This window comes from Lissotriton helveticus, chromosome 4_2 (assembly GCF_964261635.1).
Source record: "Lissotriton helveticus chromosome 4_2, aLisHel1.1, whole genome shotgun sequence".
Lineage (NCBI taxonomy): Eukaryota > Metazoa > Chordata > Amphibia > Caudata > Salamandridae > Lissotriton > Lissotriton helveticus.
Window position 1 is genome coordinate 149,862,755 of NC_136064.1, and position 27,522 is coordinate 149,890,276.

At 45.5% G+C, this 27,522-nt stretch overlaps 1 protein-coding gene across 1 annotated transcript in view; it reads right to left on the reverse strand.

Moving 5' to 3' along the window:
• LOC144752004 (extracellular calcium-sensing receptor-like) overlaps positions 1-27,522 on the reverse strand; it is a 68,957-nt gene that overhangs the window by 32,441 nt on the left and 8,994 nt on the right. Inside the window, exons 3-6 of the mRNA XM_078639963.1 lie at positions 13,517-14,356; positions 8,577-8,804; positions 8,371-8,454; positions 7,574-7,697 (exon numbers count right to left, since the gene is read on the reverse strand). Of these exons, the coding sequence (XP_078496089.1) occupies positions 7,574-7,697; positions 8,371-8,454; positions 8,577-8,804; positions 13,517-14,356 (1,276 nt within the window). The remainder of the gene's footprint in view (positions 1-7,573; positions 7,698-8,370; positions 8,455-8,576; positions 8,805-13,516; positions 14,357-27,522) is intronic.

Sequence of the window (27,522 nt, forward strand, 5' to 3'; positions counted from 1 at the left end):
ATCGCCTTGGTAGCGCGTGATTAACAACGCGTTACTCCAGGGCGATAATAATTCCAGAGACCTTTTGCAGGGAACATAAGCTGGTTTTCCAGCGATGCTCCCAGCAAAACGGTATACCTCTGAGTTTTTCATGGTCTCTATCTTGATCTTTCTTTAGCATAAAAGGAAAACGACAAATCCGCTGAACCTCAGAGTTCCAGCTCCATTGTGAGATCGCCTGGAATGCTTCTCTCAGAAGAGACACCATAAAAGATCAATTATCCTCAACCTCCAACTCTTCAGCAATACAGACAAATCATTGATTGTTCCTGCGTTGTCGGTTTTCAAAGTCTTCAAGTTTCCACATTACATCTATTATTTGCATATCTTCAGATTCCTGCTGGGACTTCAAAGACCCACATCAGTCTCAAAGACTTTGATGCATTCTTCAACCACTGAGATCCGATCAGTTATATCAAAACAAGTTTTTTTAACTTTCCTGATGGCACATTGTATTGTTTAGAAGCAAGGCTGGCACGGCAACCATTGTTCCAAACTTCTTCTTGAAGCTGTTTTATAGATTGAAGAATATGCTAAACTGAAGGTTTCCTCTGCTTTAGGGGAGCCAGTTGCAGTAGTATTCAGAGATGGACCTGTCAATAGTAAATTCAACCTGTTTTTTCTCTCAGGATACACCTGCTGGGTAGCTGAGTACTCCCATCTTAATGTACAGGCAACATTCTCCTCAGAATTCCAACAAAGGTTATCATGTGCTCCATGCTTCTTCCCCCATCTATGAGTTTGCAATCATTTAATATTAATAGCAGAGTCCCCAGGAGCACTGCTGATGTTATAATCTGAAAGTATATCCGCAACAGTACTGAGATAAGAGAGATCGGAGTCATCAGTCAAGGAAACATAATTTTCCCCTGTATTAGGGGGGACCCAGTGACAGCTTATAGCTCTCCTTTACCCTTTTCAGGCAGAGCTAAATCCAAATGTAGGGATTTCCACAGATCACTTAAGGGATTGTTAGAAAATCTCTCATATAGAGCTTACCTATTTCACACCACTATTTACGCCTTTTTTTTTGGCCCCAGGGGCCGTCCGGGACACCCGTTTTAGCTGCCCAATTACACCAGATCCCTGTGCCTCCAGGGTCTCATAATAGGTATGACCGGAGTATGTGAGATTGTCGACAGGGTGCAGCATGTTCAGTTAGTTTGTTTGTATGTCCCATGGTTGAAGTAACTGCACATTGTGAGCTCTCTTGCAGGAGCCTAACTCCAAGTCCTCCCAGTGCTCTTTACTCAACATTCCTCTTTTCTCATAAAATCACTACTCAGTTGTTTTGCCCTTCATCTAACCAATCTACTGACGGAAAGCATCAAAGTGCTGTGCCTTCTCAAGAGTGGCGAGAACACTGGGAGGTTCTGATGGGTGAGGATGGAACCTGACACCTGCTAATGACTTTTTTTTTATTTTTATTATTTATTATTATTATTTTTTTTTTTTGTATTTACACTGCCACAGTGAAAGTTCCAAGGGGAATGAGAGACAAGCAAACATACAGGTTGCACGGGCTCTCCAAGTCTCTCAGGACACTGGACTGCCTTGGCTGAAGGGTGATTTGCTTGACAAATTATGGTAATGCACAATTGTTGAGCAAAAACAGGTATTGAGTAATTTCTTTTTTTCTTGTGCTAACTGGATAATTGATCACCCTTTCAAAACAGTCCATGGGGAGATCACTGCCAAATGTGAAGCATGGTTCTATTTGCTGATTTAGCATAAGGTTCAGCCTTGCTCTAAAACATACTTGGGTCTTGTTGAATCCGGAGTTATTTATATTTACAAGGAAACTGTCTTAACAAATCCTTAGATGGCGTTTTGCTTATGGAGCATAAAGATGTCTTTTTCAAAATGAATCGGAGAGATAAGTGCTTCCAGGAGTGTACGCACGCTCAACATACTTGTATCCATTTATCTATCTGCTTCTCACAATATAATTACGATTCCCAAAACTCATGAACTGTCCTTTTGCGCCTTTTGTTTCAATGTTTCAAACTCTTGTGCTGTTCTTCTTGTGTCTGCCTTTAGGAAAGGAACTGGTTTACCTGAACACTGGTTGAGTTCTGATCATCAGGTGGTGGTTCCATGGTGAGTTATACTTGTCTTTTCTTTCCTCCCTTGTCTTTGTCTGTATGAAGACTTATTGAATCAATGGGGTAAACCCAATTAATCACAGGACCTGGGTAACAATGTATATATAGAAACAAGGTAGTCCCGGATACAACTCAAGACACAATTCATGTAACTCTTGTTGTTAATATAAACAAGTTCCAATTAAACAGAATAAATCTGTACCTGAGGAGATGTATGATTTGTAAATAACAATATTAATTTGCAATGAACCCAACACACATAAATCTGAAACCAAAGTTACTTAATATCACAAATTTATTTACATAATCCTAAAAATGATTGATCCAGAAAAGCTGCAAAAATGCAGGGAACAGGAAAAAGGAGGTAAAGGGGGCGCTCAAGTGAAGTGAAAAGAATTAAGCTCAATGGACAGAATTAAAATAATTCAGTACAACTCAAAAACCCAATTTTTCAGTAGAACAAACAAAGGCCTACCCACTCATTTGTATATACATCAATAGAAACAATAAGGGAATGGGACAAGGGAAAATTTGGGTGTAGGCCTTAGGTTAGGGGGATAGCTATCGACGTTTCGACCCAGGCGCATAAATGGGCGATTGCGGGGCCTCTGCTGCGGGTCTTCTTCAGGACAAGGGTGGGAAGGGCGGGGACTGGACCAATGGACCAAGGGTAAAGCAATATGGTCACGTCAACACAATTGGAACAGGCCACCAATTCTAGATGTATCAAGAAATCCGAGGGATGGGAGGATGTCTACTCAAGATGTAATCGGTATGTATCAACGCCTGGCACTACAGACGTCTCAGTGTAGGATCGATTCACTACAGATAATCGAGTTGAGAGCGGGGTGGAGGGAGGACGAACCCACATGAGGTATCAAAGTCGATTGTTATGGCAATCCTCGAACAATTGTTCTTTAGCAAAAGGGTAGAGGGGGGTTTCTTTAAGTTAAGGTTACTCCATACAGATGATTTCTTTTGATCAGGGATAGCGTAAATGGAGTTCTTCTCTTAGTCGACGTAAAACGTGAAGGAAAAATCCAACCGCGTTCTGCCAGTAAACCCGAGCCGCGTCTCAGCCGAGTTTGCAAAAAAAGGTAGTCAGCGTGAGGATGAGGAGTGCAGTTGGAAGAAGATCCGAGCTGTCAGTGGTTGCCGTGGGGGCCTGGAACACGCCAAGCTGGGCCGGTTGACAAGCAAGACAAAAGGAGTTGCTGCAATGAGAAGAGCTGGAGCTGCTGCGAGAAGGTGAGCAGGATTCGAAACAGGAGAAGTCTGAAGCTCCGGTGAGGGGGTTGGAGTGACGAGGCCATTGAACCAGAGCCTGGGGGGTTTAAATAGATAGTAGGTGCAAGTGCAGTGCCAACATTGCAATTAGATTGGGGCTGGCAGGAACCAATCAGGGAGTCATCAGTAATTACCAATCAGTGAGTCATCATCAGTTATCCGCAAGAAAAAAAATCAGTGAGTCATCATTAATTACCAGAAGGAAAATAATCAGCGAGTCATCAGCAATAAATAAGAACTTGTTCTTTTTTCGCAGGTCAAGAGCCATGGCAGTGGCAATTAAAGCACTAGTAAAAACACAGACCTACTTGCGTGCTATTAGAGAATTCCTACTCCAATTAATGTCTTAATAGGGGTGGGGACCACACCAGGGACATTGACAGGAACGAGAGATGGGACAGGACAACTGGGTCATGACAGATATCTTTATTTCTCATAATGTTGTCCTGCAATGTGCAGCACACATAGAAAGAAGAACAAGTCTCAGAGGATAGTTTTTGTGCAGGAAGGTGTTCCTTGCTGCACTAAAACAATCCGGACTGCAACACAGGCACCTTTGCTCCATGGTGCAAGGGTGTCTGCTTTTGGGCTGGGCAGTCACAAGTGCTCCCCCACAAGGAGATGACAGGAATGCACCATATAATGTTTAATTTGGCACATTATTGCCCTGTTACACAATGCGGTACAAAAGGGGGTGGTGATGGACGGAGCATCTGAATCAATCAAACACTCACACCCAGTCAAAAGATCTGGGTTTAATCCATCACCGTTCTTTAGCCCACTCTGCCACCCCAGTTCAGACATGGCCATATGCAAATCAGTCTGACCCTGTGCCTCATGGGCACAGTCCAGCCCGAACTGCCAAGCCATGCCTTTCCTGGACAGGAAACAAGCTTCCGAGGACCGGTTTCTGGCATTACAGCCATCTTCAGCCCGGCTTGCATGAATCCAGTGGCAAAGTGAGCAAGGGACTCACGTCTCAGCATACCCTACCACACTTATGGCGGCCAAAAGCAGTACAAAAGGGGGTGGTGATGGACGGAGCATCTGAACCTATCAAACACTCACACCCAGTCAAAAGATCTGGGTTTAATCCATCACCGTTCATTAGCCCACTCTGCCACCCCAGTTCAGACCTGGCCATATGCAAATCAGTCTGACCCTGTGCCTCATGGGAACAGTCCAGCCCGAACTGACAAACCATGCCTTCCCAGGTCCAGAAACAAGCTTCCGAGGACCGGTTTCTGGCATTACAGACGTCTTCAGCCCGGCATGCTTGAATCCAGTGGCAAAGTGAGCAAGGGACTCACGTCTGAGCATACCCTGCCACACTTATGGTGGCCAAAAGCGGTACAAAAGGGGGTGGCGATGGATGGAGCATCTGAACCAATCAAACACTCACACCCAGTCAAAAGATCTGGGTTTAATCCATCACCGTTCTTTAGCCCACTCTGCCACCCCAGTTCAGACATGGCCATATGCAAATCAGTCTGACCCTGTGCCTCATGGGAACAGTCCAGCCCGAACTGCCAAGCCACACCTTTCCTGGACCGGAAACAAGCTTCCGAGGACCGGTTTCTGGCATTACAGCCGTCTTCCGCCCGGCTTGCCTGAATCCAGTGGCAAAGTGAGCAAGGGACTCATGTCTGAGCATACCCTGCCACACTTATGGCGGCCAAAAGCGGTACAAAAGGGGGTGGTGATGGACGGAGCATCTGAACCAATCAAACACTCACACCCAGTCAAAAGATCTGGGTTTAATCCATCACTGTGCTTTAGCCCACTCTGTCACCCCAGTTCAGACATGGCCATATGCAAATCAGTCTGACCCTGTGCCTATTGGGAACAGTGCAGCCTGAACTGCCAAGCCATGCCTTCCCTGGACCGGAAACAAGCTTCCGAGGACCGGTTTCTGGCATTACACCATCTTCAGTCCGGCTTGCTTGAATCCAGTGGCAAAGTGAGCAAGGGACTCACGCCTGAGCATACCCTGCCACACTTATGGCGGCCAAAAGCGGTACAAAAGGGGGTGGTGATGGACGGAGCATCTGAACCAATCAAACACTCACACCCAGTCAAAAGATCTGGGTTTAATCCATCACCGTTCTTTAGCCCACTCTGCCACCCCAGTTCAGACATGGCCATATGCAAATCAGTTTGACCCTGTGCCTCATAGGAACAGTCCAGCCCGAACTGCCAAGCCATGCCTTCCCTGGACCGGAAACAAGCTTCCGAGGACCGGTTTCTGGCATTCCAGCCGTCTTCAGCCCGGCTTGCTTGATTCCAGTGGCAAAGTGAGCAAGGGACTCACGTCTGAGCATACCCTGCTACATTTCAGCCCGGATTGCTTGAATCCAGTGGCAAAGTGAGCAAGGGACTCAAGTCTGAGCATACCCTGCCACACTTATGGCGGCCAAAAGCGGTACAAAAGGGGGTGGTGATGGACGGAGCATCTGAACCAATCAAACACTCACACCCAGTCAAAAGATCTGGGTTTAATCCATCACCGTTCTTTAGCCCACTCTGCCACCCCAGTTCAGACATGGCTATATGCAAATCAGTTTGACCCTGTGCCTCATAGGAACAGTCCAGCCCGAACTGCCAAGCCATGCCTTCCCTGGACCGGAAACAAGCTTCCGAGGACCGGTTTCTGGCATTACAGACGTCTTCAGCCCGGCTTGCTTGAATCCAGTGGCAAAGTGATCAAGGGACTCACGTCTGAGCATACCCTTCCACACTTATGGTGCCCAAAAGCGGATTCAAGCAAGCCGGGCTGAAGATGGCTGTAATGCCAGAAACCGGTCCTTGGAAGCTTGTTTCCGGTCCAGGGAAGGCATGGCTTGGCAGTTCGGTATATAAAATAGATATAATATAGAAAATACATAGCATGGATCCGTCCTATATGGCCCTATATTGACATTTTGGTGTTCTGGGGGCTTTAATGTGAGGAAAATTTTGTTTTGTTAGCTAAATTTGATGTTTGTAGGGGATTCTGAGTAAGAAAACTTTAGATTCCTGTGGGTATCTGACTTTGAAACCTGTAAAAATTTGCTAGGATTTCCTAGGTGCCGGCTGAACTTTCAGTGGAAAAATGTGGTGTGTCCACTTTGCATTTTGGGCAATTTCCTGTCACGTGTGTGGCCCCATTTTTATCTGAAGACTTGGGTAAATGCTGTGAGGAGAGAAGTTTGTGGCTGCCTTCAGATTTCAGGGCTTTCGTTTAAAGAAATGTTAGGAAAAAATTTTTAAACAAATATTGAGGTTTGCAAGAGTTTCTTGGTAACAGAACCTGGTGAGAGCCAGTCAAGTCACCCAATACTGGATTCCCCTGGGTGTCTAGTTTTTAAAAATGTTTACATTTGCTGGGTTTCCCTAGGTGTTAGCTGACCCAGAACCTAAAATCCACAATTAGGCACATTGCAAGAAAATGGTCAGATTTCATTGGAAAAATGTGCTGTTTTCATGTTGCATTTTGGGCTGTTTCCTGTCACAGGCCCTAGGCCTACCCACACAAGCGGGGTACCATTTTCATCAGGAGACTTAAGGGAACACAGGGCTATTATCAATTGTTTTTCTATGCATTTATGCCTTCCAAATATAAGACAATGTGGAAGAAAGACGTCATTTTGAGTAAATGCTCTTTAATTCACATGCTAATATGGGTACCCACAAATTCAGAGATGTGCAAATAACGACTCCTTCTAAACTCTATACTTTGTTCCCATTTTGGAAATACATAGGTTTCCGTGATATCTTTTTTTCACTCTTTATATCTCACCAAAATAATTGCGGTGTACTTGGTACACATTGGAAAACCATTGCAAGGTGCATTTAGTTTTTGGCTCTGGGTACCTTGATTTCTTCGTGAACCGACACGGGCTCTACATCCCCACAACCAGAAGCATCCAGCGGACGCAAGGCCTGATTTAGGTTGTGGCGGACAAGTTACTTCATCACAATAGTGATGGAAATCTCATCTACCGACATATGAATCCCATCATTACCATGGGATTTATATTTCAGTAGACAGGATATCCGTCACACTCTAAAGCAGGCCCGTAGTCTTTTAATTCTACTAACAGTGAAAGCTGACCTAAACCTATGTACATTCATATAGGATTAAGATACAGCAGTATGCTCACCTGTCATATTAGATATTTCTCCAGCAGAGCAGGGAGTACAGTCAAAGCAGCAGTTAGGCTGGCCTGTCCTCGGAGACTGTCTGAAGCCCGGGAGGCAGCTCTCACTGCAGAAGGAACTGGGAAACTTTGATTAAAACAGAAACAGTCAGAGACAAAGGATGATGAATGAAAGACAACACACACAAACACGCTCACAACCAAGCACAAAGACGCATACACAGACACATTCACAACAAAGCACATGGACACATACACAGACACATTTGCATGCACATAGAACCACACTGTGGATGATGCCCCATAAGGATTTATGCTCTTAACAGGTACACATTGCATGAATTGCCTCTGAAAATCAGATAGATTGGACGCCCCTGCAATGGCTGTTGTAATGTGTTTTGGTGGGTTTTATTCAGCTCATCAGTAATAGACCTGCATCTTGGTGCTAATCAAACAAGCAGTGCATTTTCTGGCATTAATAGATTTTGTACCATTAACAAAATTGTCAATAGCTGTACATCTTTAAGCATTTACAACAAAAGGTGCAAACACTTAGCAGAGCTAAACGTGTGAATACCAACAACATTGAGGGAAATGCATGCCACATACTGTACACACATCTCCACAGACAGCTTTTGCACATGACTTCTCTCAAAGTGATGTCTCTCACCACTTTATGCATTTAAATAACTCTTTGAGTTATGCAAATATAATAATTTCATCCAAAATCAACATGCTACAGAGGTTTTGTTAGTAGTTTCATAGAGTGCTAACTTTGTTCCAAAGTGGGCAGCTCTTACCATTATGCCGGCAAGAGCATCTAAGACCCATTTCACCATTGGAGCACTTTCAGGACCCAAGAGCCTTTCATCCTCATCTCTGCTCTACATTAGTTTGGAGGCTTTAGCTGGTTATTAGAATGTTAGGACTCGCATATGATTCAATCTTCAAACTATTGCCAATGCTTATGTCAGACTGCATGAAGGAATCCCTCATAGATTGTTACCTGTGAGCTCCCTGTGCTCCAGAGCATTTCACCAGACTTCATCTTGATCTGATTCACATCGGGTGCAGTAGAGTCACAGGTCCCCACTTTCACCAGCTTCACAGCACCGTCAGGGGAGATCTGGATGTTCACAAAATCAAATACAGCCGGCACATCCCCATTCTGATCAAAGAATATATCCTCTCCAGAACTGGTGCTAAAGTGCACATTCCTCACATAGTGCAGCATCTGAAATGAGAAATCATAGGACTGTCGGGAAACATTCATGTAATCTGCAGCACAAAGATATTGTACCTAGGTTTGTTGCTCCCATCACATCCAGGGCTGCTCAGCACCTAATAGTAATGGTCAAAACCAAGCATAAGTGTGTGAATCTTTCCATACTCAGTACAAGCACCTGCAGTGTGACCGCACCAACTACAGCGGAACCCCCTAAATCCAAACCTAACCCTACCTTAACTCTAATTATATTACTAAATCTAACCCTACCTTAACCCTAATCATATTACTAAATCTAACCCTACCTTAACCCTAATTATACCTTAACCCTAATCATATTACTAAATCTAACCCTACCTTAACCCTAATTATACCTTAACCCTAATTATATTGCTAAACCTTACCCTACCGTAAACCTAAAGCATGTAAACTGTAAAATTGAATGATAAATTGAGTATTGTATGAATAAGAAAATACTTAATTGAATTTATATTAATCATACAATGAAGAATAAATTGCAGTAATGAATAAGAATTAAGCATGGGCATAAAATCCGTTCCGTTTGCGGAATTTGCGGATTTTCTGCAATTTCGCGCTCCGCAAATCTCGCGAAATTGCAGAAAAATATGCGAAATCGCATTCGGGAAGGATTTTCAAAAACTGAAGTACATGAAGCACTTACAGGGTTACAGCAAGTGCCCAAGTTGAAGCTAATTTCTTTGTAACCATTTACAAAATGGTTACAAAGAAATTAACTTCAACTTGGGCACCTGCAAAGAAATTAAATTCAACTTGGGCACCTGCTGTAACCCTGTAAGTGCTTCCTGAGGCGCCTCGTTGCCTACTTGCAACCATTCTCTGACCCTGCTCTGACCCTCGAAGCAGGGTCAGAGAATAGTTACAAGTATGGCACAATGCTCCAGGCTGTCACAAAATTTAAACCACAACAGGAAGCCCTTAATGATAAGGAAGCAGGTGCCGGACTTGAAGCTCAAATTCAGTAACGCATTAACCAGCCCCCGGTTGATCCTGGGCAGGTATGCTTTCTCCCCATAATCTACAGTGGTGAACCAGAGGGTGCTGTGATAAACCAGAAGGTGCAGTTGTGAACCAGAGGGTGCTGTGATGAACCAGAGGGTGACCGTGGTGAACCAGAGGGTGGCAGTGGTGAACCAGAGGGTGCTGTGATGAACCAGAGGGTGGCAGTGATGAACCAGAGGGTGACAGTGGTGAACCAGACGGTATCAGTGATGAACCAGACGGTGGCAGTGATGAACCAGAGGGTACTGTGATGAACCAGAGGGTGGCAGTGATGAACCAGAGGGTGACAGTGATGAACCAGTGGGTGTTACTGATGAGCCAGAGGGTGGCAGTGGTGATCCATAGGGTGGCAGTGATGAACCAGAGGGTGGCAGTAGTGAACCAGAGGGTGTCAATGGTGAACCGGAGGGTGGCAGTGGTGAACCAGAGGGTGCTGTGATGAACCAGATGTTGGCAGGGGTAAACCAGAGGGTAGAAGTGGTGAACCAGAGGGTGGCAGTGGTGAACCAGAGGGTGGCAGTGGTGAACCAGAGGGTGATGTGATGAACCAGAGGGTGGCAGTGGTGAACCAGAGGGTGGCAGAGATGAACCAGAGGGTGACAGTGATGATCCAGAGGGTGGCAGTGGTGAACCAGAGGGTGGCAGTGATGAACCAGAGGGTGACAGTGATGATCCAGAGGGTGGCAGTGGTGAACCAGAGGGTGGCAGTGGTGAACCAGAGGCTGGCAGTGATGAACTAGAGGGTGGCAGTGGTGAACCAGAGGGTGGCAGTGGTGAACCAGAGTGTGGGGCTGCTAAACTGGCCGGAAGCCCTTTGGGTGTGCGCCCCTGCTCTGCTGAGCTGCCATGGGGTTGTGAGCCAATGCGCTACTGAACTGCCTCGGGGCCCGGTGGGTGTGATCCCCCGTGCTGCTGAACTGCCCCGGAGCCCTCTCAGTGTGAAAATCATTTGTGCTCAATTGCCTTGGAGCCATCTGGGTGTGAGCACACATTGTGCTAAGTGTCCCCCAGCCCCCAGTACATATACCCGTACCGCACAGCACCATTATGCTCTTGCACCATGAAGTCTGGTGCCTGGATGCTCCTGATCCGTGTAGGTGGTACCACCGTCTGGTGCAGTCAAAATGTAAAGTCATAACTTGCTACACAGCACCAATAAACACATGTCCCCCCTGGCACCGGTATGCGCATGTAACAGGCGTGGAGCACCCGAACAATCAAATATCAGACATGATTTTATATCAAAATGTATACAGTTGATTTATTATACATATTGCAATATAAAATATACATGTTTCTATATACATCAACGTACATAAATGTGACTAAAATTCATAAAAGGTAAAGTGCCCCTACATATACAAAAATACCCCACTAATACGCAAATGAATATGCCCCAAATCTCCATACATTCATACAAACCGAACTCTACACTAGGTCTCCCGGACTGTAGCAGCTACTTCAAGCAGCGCTGTCTCTGTGCTGCACCCTGACCTAAAGCCTGATTGGGAGTCGTGGAGAAGTTTGTTGGACTCCAGGAATTCGGAAATTGTTTCTGCACTCCCTTCTTGAGGATCTTAGCTGGTGCCGGCAGGAGGGAGATGGGCCTAAAGTTTTTCAATTCTGCCAGGTCTGCATCCTCTTTCTTGAGGATGGGTTGAAAAATTACAGTTTTCCAGACAGAAGGATCGATGCCTGCTTTCAGAGATTAATTCCAAAGTAGGTTTAAATAGGGGTTGAGTAGTGGGGCCAATAGTTTTTAAAAACCTAGCTGGACAGGGATCAATTGGAGATCCAGATTTAGTTTTTTCCAACTGGGTGAGCGATGCCTCAAGGCTGAATGGTCTAAATTCCAACCTAGTACTTAGTAGGCGAGAAGAGGGCAAAGGTGTGGCTGGTGTTTCCCTCAGAGATTGAGGAGTAGATGGTTTGAATATTCTCTTGAAAGAAGTTATTGAGGCCTTCTCAGAGGGTGGCAGAGGGTACTATGTTTCTATTAATCATCTTAAAAACTTATTTGCAGAGTTATTCGAAGATTTAATTTGGTTTGCAACATAGTCCCTTATAGAGTGCTATTTCTATCTGTTTATCTGTTAGATTGTATTCGGAAAACAGAGACGTGCTGTTGATAAAACGCCACGGCAAATAGCCTGCACGCAAAGATTGCAGCATCCAGCTTAATAACATAATAGAACGTGATTGAGATATCCCATGTTGTAATATGGCCAAATCTTGTTCTAGTATGTCGCAGAAGATACAATGTTGTCTAAGGAATATATCCTGGAGGTTAATGTTGTTAACCCATTGTCTACCAGTGCTAGAGATTTTTCTAGATTAATACGGTCTATATCCCGTAATCCCTCTGCGGCCTCTTGTTGGGATATTTTCCTAAATTCCATTGTAGGCAGCATAAATATCACCATAAATGAAACATTTTTAACGTGGCTTCGTGGGATCTAGTAAAGACTCTGCGAGATCCACATCCTGTGACAGTAAGGATAAGTGTTATTTCACCTGTGTCAGTGTTGAGATTTTTAGCAAATCAAGGCACAACTTCCCAACACTGTAGGATGTCACTACCCCTGGATGTTCTCTCCGTACATAGCTTGGATCTGGTCTATGGATAGCGAACCCTTCGATCTTACCCATGAATCTCGCCTGACAACTATTGGTGTCTGTGGTCCAAATCAACCTTTTCCTCTATTTGGGGTCTGATCTATTGTATTGTATGGTGTCATCAATTGCACTCCCTTTCTGTGATGTTTTGTTACCCTTGGTGTGTGATGGAGTTGGCAGCAGAGGTGTGTTCAAGTCTTTTTTCTTGGCTAGTCCAAGGCTAGACGTCTGTTTCACTGTCTTGTTCAAAAACATGATCTGTTGAGGGATGACGCATGCTCTAAACAAAGCTACCATTCCCTGAAATTCCCATTCTCTAGTATCCATTACTGATTTCTAGGATTAGCAGATTTTTGCAAAAAGTGATGACCATAATGTTGAAAACAATACATTGTTTCAAAATCTGGTGTGCTTTCTAATGTTTTACTATTAGAAAATGCAGCAACTTTTTCAAAGTCAGACATGTTATTCACTGTTTCAAAGTCCCAATCATCTGAAAATGTACTTGAGGTAATGATATCACTCAACGATATTTTAAATAAATGAGTATCTTTTAAAAGTTTGTTCGCACCAAAGATACAAACTATACCATCCGGTATAGGTACTGCTGTAATGTTCACTGATGACAAGTCTCTTTGTTCTCGATGAGATGATTGATGTGGTTTTAAAATTAAATTCACCCAATGTACAAGTGGTGCTGCACTGCAGCAGCATGTTTTCAGGCTCTTTCTATGATCCAAAGCATGCCAGCACCATGGCACCACCCCCGCTACACCACCATCTCAGTGGTAAGATCGTAATGCAGTGGTCAGGATGCCACCGGCTTTGTGGCTTTCTCCCGACCGTCACAAATGCAGGCCAGGGCTCAGACAACCAAACTGCTAATCATGCCCTAAGACCCTTGAAAGTCTGAGAAATAAACTGTCTGAAATCAGGACATTATGGATAATTCAGGCTACATTTTAAACTAATCTTTATTCTGAAATTGGTAATTTTATAATAAGGATTGTTAGCTTACAGGAGATATTATAGTACACAGAGCTATGCATCTCATCTTCTCTTACCTGCCATGGTTTCAGATGTTCCACATCAGCACAGCTGCCGTTCAGGAATGGTCCCATCCCATGTGTGCATAACATCAGGTCCTGCAGAGACTGTGCCATGGCATGGACTGACAGGTAGGTGTGGTAAGTATAACTTATGTCAGACAATACAAACATTGATTCCAAGTCATTCAGCACCTCTGTGCCTGTGCACTGCAGCTTTTCAACCTCAAATTCCCTTGGCGCTGGTAATAAAGAACTGGCATTGCTCGTCCACTTGCAATCAAAGGCAATCTCCCAGAAGGAATGGATAAAAATGTCTTCAAGATACATAGAGGGATGAAGCCTCTCTAAGAATGTCTTGAACTTGGGCATCTCTGGGGAATGTAAGACCATTACCAGAGACCCGTTCAGTATTCTCAAGGAAGGCCTTGGAAAATAACCTGGAGTTATTGTTAGAGCAGTAGAGCAAATCCAGATTTTATCAATTACGTTCAAGTCATTCAGCTCCTGCAGAAGGGGTTTAAAGTCCATCTCAAAACAGTCACAGATGAGCACCCTGGCGCTCGATCTCTTTATTCTCTCAGCGATGCTCCTCATCTTTTCTTTGGTGTAGGTGTCAAGAATTTTCTCCCAGAATGACACACAGATTCCCATCATTTCTACATCTTCCCTCATTACCTTCATCGCCATGTAGTTGACGTCATAATCCGAGTAGACAATTCCAATCCAGGTCCAACCAAAGTGCTTCACTGCCATAGCAAGTGCCTTGGATTGTGGGCCCATTGGTGGGACTGTGCGTAGAAAGGATGGGAACTGCATCTTGTCACTCAGCACATCATGCTGTGCAGCGTAACTCACCTAAAGGGATACAACTATGTACATGTTACTACGCCTGAAGGGAAACACTCAATAACCACATTGCTTCTATACAGAGGGAGGCATCAGAATTACATACACAGGAAGTGAACTGAGGGTAATGGTTCTAATGTGTGAATAATCAAGACTCTGGGTACTCTATTATTCAGAGCTGAAGGCATTGGTGGCAAGTTTGTTGAAGGGGAAGATAGAGTGATGTTTCCCAATGTCGCATGCTGTGCTGTGCTCAGTGTCCTGCCACTGGGGTAATTTGCTTTATTATAACTATGAATGTGTGTGGTGAAGGTTTCCAGGGTCGAATGAAGAATCCTGGCTCAGTATAGTTGTCCAGTGCTGAAAGGATTGAGAAGGGAATTCCCTCATTTGGAGTTGGGAAGAGTTAGGAGTGCAGGAGAAGTGAATGTAAAGGTGAATAGACAGAGTAGTATCTCACAGGAGCCCACAAACTGCTGCAAGAATATCCATCATGTTACGGACAGTAATGATGATGAGTAAGTGAGTAAAAGAAGAGCACATTTCCAAACAGAGCACAATTCAAACTCCTCATCCACACTTTCTAGGGAGTGACTCAGCATACCTTAACAATTGCATCTGCTTTCACAAACCTTCCAGGTACATCCACTCATCCTGACTTCTACTTGAACACATCTCGCACATATGAAAAACCAGATCTGGTGAGCTAGCCTTCTCCTATATCCCTCTTAAAGCAAGATACCACCTGCCACTACACAGAAGAGCTTCCCTCTCACTTTTGGAATTCAAAAAACAGTGAAAGACCTGGCTTTACAAAAAGTCCCACCCGGGCATAGATTTGGGTAGGCTAACACCTGCTTAGTCCCATGATACCCATCTGTTATTGTGTAGTTCCCACTAATCCATAGTATATTTACGTTTGTTCGACAACATATACTCTGGGTGAGGTTCCTAGACTGATTCCGGTCACCCGCAGGATATGTTGACCTAGAGACCGGCTATCTCACAGTGCCACCATAAGCAACCCTAACCCAACCAGGGAGCAAATGGTTTCTGACAACCACTGAACATGACAACCCTGATCCCTCAGCGATCTTGAAACAGAACAGAACCTTTCGCTCAGTTACTTGTGCTTGCCCGGTCTCAGAGAAATATACCTAATATACAGTGGGATGTTTTTAATATATTTATTGAACCAACATTGATCTTCCATAGAATACATGTTCTAAGATATTCAAAAGAGAGAAGCAGATGAAAGTGATTATAAGCACAAAACACGTAAATAGAAGATATAGTTCTATCGGGATGCTAAAACAGTGTACACATACAGACGTATAACCAAGGCAGTAATCAGGTGTACTCCTAATATGCAAACCCTACTTTTAGTGTACATAGAGTTTGTGTAGATATAGAGCCAAGAATTTGCCCAAGGGTTGATCCAACCCCATTACCTGGTGGGAGAGAATGAAGGACCCGGTGTTGGTCACGAACTGGACACCCTTCTCGGGGATGTCTGACTACTGCATGGTGATATCTTACATGCAGGGACCCAGGGTGTCAGCAGAAGTGCCTTCTCTGCTAATCTAGCAGGATGCTCATGATTTATAATAGAAAGCAGCTTTCGGAAGTACGTGTAGATTAGTGATGTTATGGATATCTATATATCCCTGCCGCACCATGGATGAAAATAGAACAACATTTGTACTTAGTGTGTAAAGAGGTCTTGTACATGATGTTCGAGGCATCATGATAATGTTGTGCGGAGTTAGATGTGTAAACAAAATAGCCTCAGAGAAACAAATCCAACATTGTTCTGTACACAAAAATTGTGCAAAAGGTCACAGCAGAAATTTAATAGTGAAAAATAGGACAATGCAGGAAATGAAGAGATGTTCTACGTTGGCCTAGCCCGGGAACATAGCACCCACTCCTCATACTAAGGGTCAAAATATAAAAAGCCCTCTGAAAGCCAAAATGCCTTAACAAAATTGTCCTGAACAGGCTCAAAACTACTCATATTCATTAAAAAGCATTAAAGCTCATTATACTATTTAAAATTCCAAACACTCAGAAGGCCATGATGCAATAAAAAATGAGGTAAAAGCTGTTTAGCTCCAATTTGTTTGAAAAATAGGCCAAATGATTCCCACCACACAGAAAGATCAATTGGTTATGCTGTTGCCAAAAACTGCAGACCATCCCAGAGGCACACCTTATACCATTGTAAACCTCAACAAAATCCATTTCTAAATTAACCCTGTCAATTTTGCACAATCCCTCATCAGCGTTTTGTTGATACATTAACCACAACTGGTTGTATATTCCGTACAAGAATCACTTTTGATGTGAGTTTGGGGGGGGGGGGGGCAAATAAAAATCCCTGAGATCCATATCATCAGAAAGAAGTGACAAGTGTTCCTTCAGCTGAGAATGTGTTGAGGTTTTTAGCCAATTGAGGCCTCACTTCCCAACACTATATGATGTTACCGCCCCAGAATGATGTGATTGTACGTATCGTACATATCATGGTATCTAGCGTATCCTCTCCAAAGTCTGTTAGATGCTCCAAGTTCTCAAAGCATGGAAATGCGGTTATACAAGGAGTGTTCAAATCCTTCATTTTTTGCATGCCTAGACAGGAAGTTTGTTGCACTGTTTTAATTAGGAAAATGAGTGGATGTGGTCTCAGGCATGTTCTAACTACGGCTTTGTTTCACATACCTGTGTCAAGACCTGTTTGGCAACCTTTGTTTATAAAGGGAAAATGATGCCCAAAACAGGAATAGGCAGAAGGCGTCACCATAGGAACAAACTTTTGATGACCAAACTGTTTGTAAGGCAATGTATCATAACGTTACAGAAATCCAGTATGGCCGCAGCTGACACAACCCAAGAACTAGGTCAGCAGTCTAGTCTCTCTCGGCTCGCGACGAGCCAGCTGCATATCGCTGGAATTCTAGAAGCGAATGGTGCACTTCATCCCTCAGCTTGACGAAGACGGTTGTCTTCCTCTTTACGCAGGCTGTTATCTCTTGTATTTTTAATTCTAGCATCCAATTCCTAGTTTAATTGTTATCCGTTAGTTACCAGGTACGGAACTATTTTTGGTTCGAGTTATTTTTTACGCATGCACAACGTGGGACCTTTTGACACTTCACTTCTAGAACGACGGAGGACCTACAACTCAGAGTGAATAGAAAATTCTGCAAATTCAGTCAGCTGATGTGTTCCGGTTGTGGCGGTGGTAAGAGGTGCCTGTCACCGTTCAACTGCCCCAACAAATTCTACTTTTATTTGGTGATGCTTACTTCCTAAATTTGGTTATACAAGTATTTTAGAGACATTACGGCGAACTTCCAAATTCCCTCAAGACTCAATTCAGGTTATTTAATCAACGAGCAGTTCATCTGCACATAGATAAAGGTTAATGGGAGTATAGAAAACAATAGTAAAATTGCTTGGGTGAAGTTAGACTTGTTTCATGTTGTGTCTTCAATTACAGGTACAGAAGATACTCCATACCCAACATCTAATAACAGAGAGGAGCTATAGCCTGGGGGTTAATTGGTAAATGAAGTGTAATTATTCAAACTGCTAAAGAACAAGTGAAATTGAGTTGTATTTAATAAGGTGTATTCACTCACTACAGGTACAGCACATTACAGCAGTAGCAGGCTCGGCTGGTTCAACGGCATGCTCAGCTGGTTCAACGGTGTGCTCAGTGGAACCACCAACTTCAGGCTGTCTCTCTTTGTCTTCCACTTCCCCCCTATCAGTGCGCTGCCTAGAGAAATATTGTTTTTGGGTGCCGTGCTGGTGGTGGGGCGTTGGGAGCATCTTCGACTCCTGTGGTGCAGGTCTTGGCTTCTGACAGTTTTCTGACAACCTGCCAAAATGTTGTCCCCCCCAGACACATTTTGTGTCTATGGTGTCTTTCCAAAAGCCAAAGACCTGTAAAGGCAGTTGGAAAATAAAGGAAGCAGAGTATATCAGCTTGATTTTTGTTATCATCATTTTCATTGCAGGTGTAGGTGCGAGCCTATAAAAATAACAGGCTGGGACTGATTTGTTGAAACCAGAAAAATAAGCAATCTTTTGTGCAAATGTTTTTGAGCTACTCTTTGGCTGTGTTTGACAGTGTTCCCATTGAGTATAATTATACATAGCATGTGAAATACTAGCTTATTGTAAGAAGTAGTGACCATAATATTGATAACAAAACATATCTCCAAAACAAGATATCATCATTAGAAAATTCAGCTGATTGCTCTAGGTCTTCAAACAAATTATGCAGTTTCAATGTTCAATCAGCAGAGAAAGTACTAGAGGTGATGATCTTATTTAAAGAAAGGTTAAACAAATATAGAATTTTTAAAAGTTCAGTAGGACCAAACACATCATACGATACCCTGTCCCAAACTATTCCTTCTGGAACCGTAACTAATGTAATGGTAACCGGGGACAGGTCTTTTAGTTCACCATGTGATGATGCATGTGGGTTTAGAAACAAGTTCACAAGTTGTACTGCAGAGCTTTCTGGGAGATAGTGTCCATTCAGAAGTAGGAAAAAGACAGTTACCAAAACAATCCAGAGGACCATGAAAAGTAAACCAACTGTAATCCAGATGTAGCCATGATACAACAAAGTATGCTTTTTTCAGCCAAAGATAGAGAGCATGCATTCGTAGCTTGAAAGGAAGAGGCATTGGTGGCAGCTCTGGTTCACTTGAATCTGATGAGAAGTCTTCATAATGCACAAAGTAGCCAGATGCCATCTTGTCTATTCTTGGCATCTCAGCAGGTTTTATAGAACTGGAAGATTACTCTATATGTGGCATATTCACATAGAGGTTGTCAATTTTTTTTTTTTTATAGAGATTTCTGTACTTGTTGACTGTGCAGTAGTAGTTGTAACCAAAGGGAAGACATTCACTTCATTGTTGTTTACAGCTTCTCTTTGGAGAGGGGAATCTTCTGTAGTTATTAACACTTCATCTGAACTTCCTGAACGGAAGCAAGAGGAAAGCAGCAGCTACCCAGGAGCCCTTGCGGCCTACTTTTGATAATCAGTCCACATAGTGTGGTTTGATGAGATCAATAGAAACAAACCTTTTGTGTCTGTGATTGGCATGGGAAGGAATACGTATAGTTCTAATACCTACAAAAGCCAGGACAGGTACTAGTGCTCTGTAAGATGGTCCAAATTATTTATTGTCCACAATTTGTTCTCTGACCAGGTCCCCAATCTTTAGGACCCAAGCAAGTTTTGCCAGCACAATCTTTATTTCTCCAGTGGTGGTGCATTTTATTTGGATGTGTCTTTGTGAGGCCCGGAATTCATTGAGTTCTTGTAAAACAGCCAAACATTTATTGATGTCAAACGGTGTTTCTGCCATCACTGGGCTGACACTATCGAGGTCTGGAACCCACATTCTCACACTCAACAGAAGTTCATAAGGAGTACGACCACTCAAGCAATTTTCTTGACATGTTATTAAGTGCCCTATGGACCCCATACAGGTGATTGACTCAACTGCCACAAGCCTAATTCCCTTGCTGTTAAGGATTGCTTTAAGTCACAGTTTTTCCTCCCCCTACCAAATTTTCCTCTTAATGGTAGGGGTAGGAGTACCGCAAGGTCACACCCAAACTTCCTATGGCTTTTTTATGCCAGGCCCTGGTTAGAATGTAGTGTGCCATTTGCGCATGTCCGGATGAAGAATTGCATATCCATCAGCTGAGTGCTGTGGTCAAACCCGCAGGAATCTGGAGCATGAATCCACTGCTACCAAGATCTACTTGTAAGCCCTGTCTGAGTGTAAAGGGCTGCAGTGATCCAAATAAACAACCGGTAGAGGCTTCCCTGAGATCAATAGGTGTGTCTGAGGTAGATGTGCTATGGTTGAGCTGGCATATGTCACATTTGAGGACATAGTCCTTGATTGGTTTCACCAACAGCGAAGCTTCAGGAAGGAAATGTGGCAGTGACTCCTGTGTGTGTTGATCCCAGACCCTCATATGCAGCTAGTATCAAACCCAACCACAATCGGTGGTTGATATTACTCTATCCCACACTCCTGGAATCTGAGCATACAGAATATTCTATGCATCAAACTTGTAGGAGTACTTGAGTGGAAATCCTTTCCGCAGGCGGGTGTCAGTGCGAGCAGCATTGACAGCCATGGTCTCTGGGTATCCTGTGGCATGATCCCCCAGGACCAGGTTGAAACTGCTGCCAGTGGCTGTCAGGGGATCTATTGGACCTATAATTTCGACGCTCACCCTTTCAAAGAGGGTGCAAATTAAAGGCAAGGGATCTGGGGAGCAGTTAGCATCTGCCCTTTCTTCTCACTGGCTTGGCAGGTCAAGCAAATCCTATACAAAGTATCTGAGGAAATCTTCATCCAGGTCGACTAAATGTGGGCCACAAACCTAGCAATATTGTCTCCTGCCATTTATATTATGCAGCAAGATGTGTCTATTTTACAGCATGGACAGTCCTGCCCCAGCTGTCCTGCCAGGGTATTTCATGAGCCCACTCCTGTAGGAAAGCCCTGTAGCACTGGGGAAGAACCAGTGTCATGGTTGCCCGTGTAGAGGTTCCTTAGGCTCACTCACTCTAGAGGAGGTCATCCTCGCAATAGAAGCAGTGATTTCTAGAGGCATCACCAGCTGCCTGGGCTTTGGCCTGTTGACTCCTGCGCTCCAAGGTTGGGCACTCCTTCTGTGCTGTACATAACTCCTCCCTGGTGGGTCCCCCCTCTACTTGCTATCCAAGTTTAGGCAAGTCACCAAAAGAGGTTATGTCCTCTCCAGTGATCAAGAACAGCATCAGGGTCTCGACTAGCACTGACAACACGCTCAGCACCGCCGAACACATGCATTTCCAGATCCGCACAGACCCCAACTCCACCCTCAGAGGCACCCTCATTTACCGACCCCCCAGACCCCGCCCCCAGTTTAGCGACTCCATTGTCGACTTCATCAGCAGGCACGCCCAGACCTCCACCGACTACATCCTCCTCAGAGACCTGAACTTTCACCTTGAGAACAACAACGACAGCAACTCCACCACCCTGATTGACAACCTTGCCAACCTCGGACTGAGGCAACTCGTCACAACGTCCACCCACGGCACCGGTCACACGCTTGACCCAGTATTCTCCTCAAGCCTGCACGTCTCCGTCAGCCACACCACTGAACTCCTCTGGACCGACCACCACTGCATCCACTTCACCTTCCAGAAACCCACCACACACCACTGCACCCAACAGATCCCCCACCGCCGGTGGAGCAAAATCACCGAAGACCAACTGCATGCAAACCTCGCTCTCAGCCCACCCACTGAACCCTCCAACACCGACGTCGCTGCCCACAACCTCAGACGCTGGATCGAGGATTGCGCCAACACCCTCACCCTGCTGAAGAAACTCCCCCACAGAGACACCAGCAAGAGGGCCAGCTGGTTCACCCCAGAACTCCTAGATTCCAAGCAAGCCGGCTGGAAACTAGAGAAGAAATGGCACAGTGAACAAACTCCGGACAGCCACGCAGCACACAAGGACGCCGTCCGCAACCACCACCACCTCATCAGGGCTGCCAAGAAGACCTTCTTCAAAGACAGCCTCGACAACAAGGAGCTCTTCAACATCGTGAAAGTACTCTCAGCTCCACACCAACGACATCCCGCAGTCGCAAGCCCTGTGCGACTCCCTCGCCAACTTTTTCCACCGCAAGATAGCAGACATCCACAACAGCTTCAACACCCAGACAGCCCCAACAGACAGCAACACAAAAGGCCCTCCACACTCCATTGACCATGTCTCCTTGCTAATCTGGACCAGCGTGAGCATCGATGACACCATCAAGACCATGAGCACAATCCATTCCGGCTCTCTGTCAGACCCATTCCTGCACCACGTCTTCAACAAAGCAAGCAGCTCCATCACACCCCACCTACGCAACGTCATTAATCTCTCCCTTGAGACCGGGACATTCCCAGAGAGATGGAAACACGCCGAGATCAACGCCCTACTCAAAACACCCAAGGCAGACCCAAGAGACCTCTAGAACTTCCGACCCATCTCTCTGCTCCTCTTCCAGGCCACGGTCATTGGGAAAATCGTTAACAGACAGCTAACCCGATACCTCGAAGAGAACAGAATCCTGGACCCTTCCCAGTCCGGATTCCGCAGCAACCACAGCACTGAGACCGCCCTCATCGCCGCCACCGACGACATCAGGACCCTGCTAGACAACGGGGAGACTGCAGCACTCATCCTCTAAGACTTCTCTGCCGCCTTCGACACCGTCTGCCACCGCACACTAAGTGCACGTCTCCACGCCACAGGGATCCAAGACAAGGGTCTGGAATGGACCACCTCCTTCCTCTCCGGCAGAACTCAGAGCGTCTGCCTCCCCCCGTTCCGTTCCGAAGCCTCTGAGATCATCTGCGACGTACCCCAAGGATCCTCCCTCAGCCCAACACTGTTCAACATTTACATGGCCCCGCTCGCACACGTCGCCCGACAGCAAGACCTCAACATAATCTCCTACGCCAATGACAGTCAACTGATCCTCTCCCTCACCAAGGACCGCATCACTGCTAAACCCAACCTCCATGAAGGAATGAAGGCCGTCGTCGACTGCATGAAGATCAGCCGTCTAAAGCTGAACTCGGACAAGACGAAGGTCCTCATCCTCAGCTCTAACCTGTCAGCATGGGATGACTCCTGGTGGCCAACGGCACTGGGGGCATCCCCAACCCCCACCGAGCACGCACGCAACCTGGAAATCATCCTCGACTCAACGCTCTCAATGACCAAGCAAGTCAACGCCGTCTCTTCCTCATGCTTCAACACCCTCTGCATGCTCAGCAAGATCAACAGATGGATCCCGACAGATATAAGAAAGACAGTCATCCAGGCTCTCGTCAGCAGCAGACTCGACTACGGAAACGCCCTCAATGCGGGAGCCCCGACCAAGCTCATCAATCGACTACAAGACATCCGAAACACCTCGGCATGACTGATCCTCGATGTACCACAACACAGCCACATCACCCTCCACCTGAGAAACCTGCACTGGCACCCTGTCAGCAAGAGGATATCCTTCAAGCTCCTCATCCACGCATACAAGGCACTCCACAAGACCGGCCCATTCTACCTCAACAGACGGCTCTCCTTCTACACCCCCAACTGCCAGCTACCCTCCGCCGACCTCTCACTCGTCAGCGTCCTGTGCATCCGAAGAACTACCACCAGCAGGAGATCCTTCTCCCACCTCGCTGCCAAGACATGGAACACCCTCCCACTGAGCCTACGACAGACCCAAGACCTGCTGACCTTCAGGAGGATACTAAAGAGCTGGCTGTTCGATCAGTAGCGGCCCCCACCACCCCCCCAGCGCCTTGAGACCCTTGCGTGTATGTAGTGCACTTAACAAATGACTGCTTGATTGATTGATTGGGGCAACCTCCTCTGGTGCCCCATCCACCTGATCTGGGAGACATTCATGAGTTTGTTTCCCACAACCCTTGCCCTTCTCTTTTTTGGCAGCTGTATGGGCCATTTTTCCAGGCTCCAGACTTCTTTAACTCCCTTCCAGGGAAGCCATGGATCTGGTGGTTGCACACATCCACTCAGTCAACCCTAACATTACCAGTTGTGACCTGAAATCCCCTTCCTTCAGGGCTTTGTGCTCAAAATAATTCCCTAGCAAGCAATACACAGGTATGGGAGGGCTCAAGCAACTTTCAGAAGAGCTGGAACCCCCCACTCAAATGGACAAGAGTCACCGTGTAATGGCGCTCCCGGTTGTCTGCTACTACAACCTAGTGTAATGGATTGGGTATGATCTATTCTGAAGTCAGCTGGCTCCTTACCATAGTCATACTGTTTCCTGTATCCTTCAGAGCCTTAACTCCTTGCACATTGACGTTGACCCACTGCCTATACTTCACAATATTGTAAACTATGTGGGCTTTGGACACCAGGTCCCCATCACCAAGGGAAAGTAGGATATTCTCATTGACTCTGCCCCTCTGACTGAGACAGACTCCTCCACAAGCACTACATCAATCAACACCGGTGCCTTTCCTCCAGTTGGAATCGGCGCACTTTGTATCACGCTTCTAATGCCCATACCCATAACACTCACATCATTTTTTGTTCTGATTTTTATCAAGAACACTTTTTTATTTTGGTGACCAGATTGGGAATTGACCCTTTTCCTTGAAAACCACGTTGGGGGCCTTGAGAGAACTCCTTCTTTTCATCTCCCCCACCATCTTCTGATGGGAACCCTGACCATCCATTTTGGAGTGCCCTGCAGTGTCTTCTTGAACACTCTGGTGCGGACCCAGATGTCTGCCTCCTCAGCAAGCTTCCTGGGTCAGTCTGCTTGCTATCAGCCAGGTGGTGGTGCAGCTCTGGAAAACAAATATCAAGCCTGTGCTCCGTAAGAATTTGGTTGTACAGCCCAGAATCATCCTCAACCTTGCAGCCTTTCATCCAGCCCTTCAGTGCCTTGCTGGAATAATTTAGAAAGTCCACCCGGGTCTGTGTGGAAGCTTGTGGCTGCATCTGAACTTCTGCTTGTCTCTTCAGGAGTCGACCCAAATGTATTAACAAGTATGGCCTTCATGGGTGTGTACTGTGGCAGTCTTCCACCTCTATTTGCAGATGTGGGTCCCTCCCCACCAAGGGCATGTACCTCAACAGAAATCCTCAGGAATCTTTTGCACCCTTAGAGCCACTTCATAAGTTGAGAACCACTTGTCAGTGTCATCACCCACCACATAACTGGACACCAAATCATTTGGATAGCAGACCCTTCCTTATCCAGTGGACACTGTAGGTATGCTGCCACCAGTCCTGATAGAGTGAATCTGCTTGGCTCTTAAATCCAGCTCTCTGAGACTGAGCTCATGGGTCATTCTTCTTTCCTCCATGGCCAGTCTCTTCTCCTCTAAAAACTCGCCTTGCATCAGGTTTCTCTTTCTCCAGCCTCAATTTTGTGAGTTCAGTTTGAGCTTCCTCGCCTCTTTCCAGTCTTCCACCTCATCTACGGTCAGGCCCCTGGCAGTAACACTTCTCCCTGCACCATTCTGGTACTCTAGGGCATCCTGGTGAACTGCTGAGGTCGAGTTGGGCCCTACTGGCATCTCAGGATCCTGGGATGGGTCCTCCCATTCCTCCTCTGATTGTGCTCCCTCCTCCTCATTGTCCACCAACTCATCCCTCTCTGAGGTGGCCTGCCATCTTTGTACTCCCTCAAAGGCCTGAGGGTTACCTGGAGATCCATTTTGGTAGCCTTCTTGTCTGCTTTCAGTCCCTTCTGTTGTAGAGTTTCAGCAGCTCTTGCCTGCTGAGCATCTCAAAATTGCAGGCATCCATGGTGCAAAAAGAAAGATAGGGCACTTACATTAAGACAAGGGGAAAAAAGCCAATTTAAAAAACTGAAGAACAATTCAAAATCCCCTAAGGGTCTTAGAAGTGGAATAGTAGTGTACACAAAGTCACTATATAGCACGTCAAAATCACAAGTCCCATACTCACCACTGATCACCAGATATGGCCATTGGGTTTCTGGTTGACTGGGGTTAAGCCCTGGTCAAGCATTATTCACAATCATTTTCAGGAGAAGTCACAAACACACTCTAAGTTAATCTGTGCTCACTCTCTGGTAGCTTAGCACAGAATAGTCAAGATTAATTTAAGAGGCAATGTGCAAAGAATTTATGCAACACTTAAAACAGTAAAACAATCATAGTCAGGGGAAGTCGCAAACACACTGTAAATTAACCTGTGCTCTCTCTCTGGTAGCTTGGCACCGAGCAATCAGGCTTACATTTGCGTGGTTTTGAGTGGCTCCAAAAAGGCTTTGAGTGGATACAAAAATCTGGGGTAACGAAACGGTGTGCAAATTGCTACAGTTTGTTACTCTGCCCATGGGCTTGTGTGGGTTACACTTCCCCAAGAGAGGCGTAACGAGGAGAAATATATTTATTTCTCCTTGTTACTTCCTCGATCTATGTGTGCTGCATTCTGCCAATATGTCTCTACTAAGGTTGTGCCTGTCGGAGGTTACTGAGTGGATGAACCTCAGTTGCCTTAAGCTGAATGCTGGGAAAACTGAGGTCCTCATCCTAGGAAGGCAGTGTTCAATTACGTCCTCTACCTGTTACTTTGTCAATATAGGATATTATTGCTAGCCGCCACCGCCCAGCTGGGGCAAGAGGCTGTGGGCTAGTTACACTTGAACTATGAGCACATCTGTGAGCATAAGTGTATGCACCTAGGGAAGAGGATTACTGTCCCACTCAGTCTGGTATCTGTGTGCACAAAAGCCTGTCACATAAGAGACCCTCATGAGTTGGAGGCGACCTGTGAGGCTCTATGATGTGAGCGGGGTTAATAGACATATTTTGTTCTTTACTGAAAAGTGTTTTGTGCTGCACTGTAATGTACATCATGGGCGAAAGCCTCACCAAAGTTCAGCTTTGCAATAGTTAGGCCTAGATATGAGGTTGACACAGCAATTTCATGGTAAACAAGAATCTTGAATGCAGATATCACATTGATTTGATCATATATGTATTCCTTAGGGTACTTCAAACAAACAAACGTGATATGAGGAATGCTTGCAACAAGTTGAACCACTAGCAATTGCTTGGGGAGCATTCAAACTCCTCGTTCATTTACCCAACAAGCTACCTCAGTTTGGACCCAGCCATATGCGAAGCAGTATTGACCCTGCTGCAATTGGAACAGTCCAGCCAGAACTGCCATGCCGGTTCCTCCCTGAATCTGATCACAAGCAATCCAAGACCAGTTCCTCCCTGAGTCGGCTCTTCGGTTGAGTGTAGCTTAGTACTTAGTGTGTTATATCAAGCACACAAATGGTGATGGGAAGAATGCTTACGGTAAGTCTAACCCCTGGCTATCAATCGGGCAGCATTCCAATGGCTCATTAATTTGCCCGCTATGCTACCTCAGTGTAGGCTCAGTCATATGTAAATTAATCTTGACCCTGCTCTATTAGGAACAGTCCTGCAAGAACTGCGAGCCAGGCCCTCTCTGAACTGGAACACAAGCAACCCAAAACCAATTTGACCCTGGCTGGGCTATTTCAGTTGGATGTCGCTTGGTTCCAGTTGCACAGTGAGCACAGGA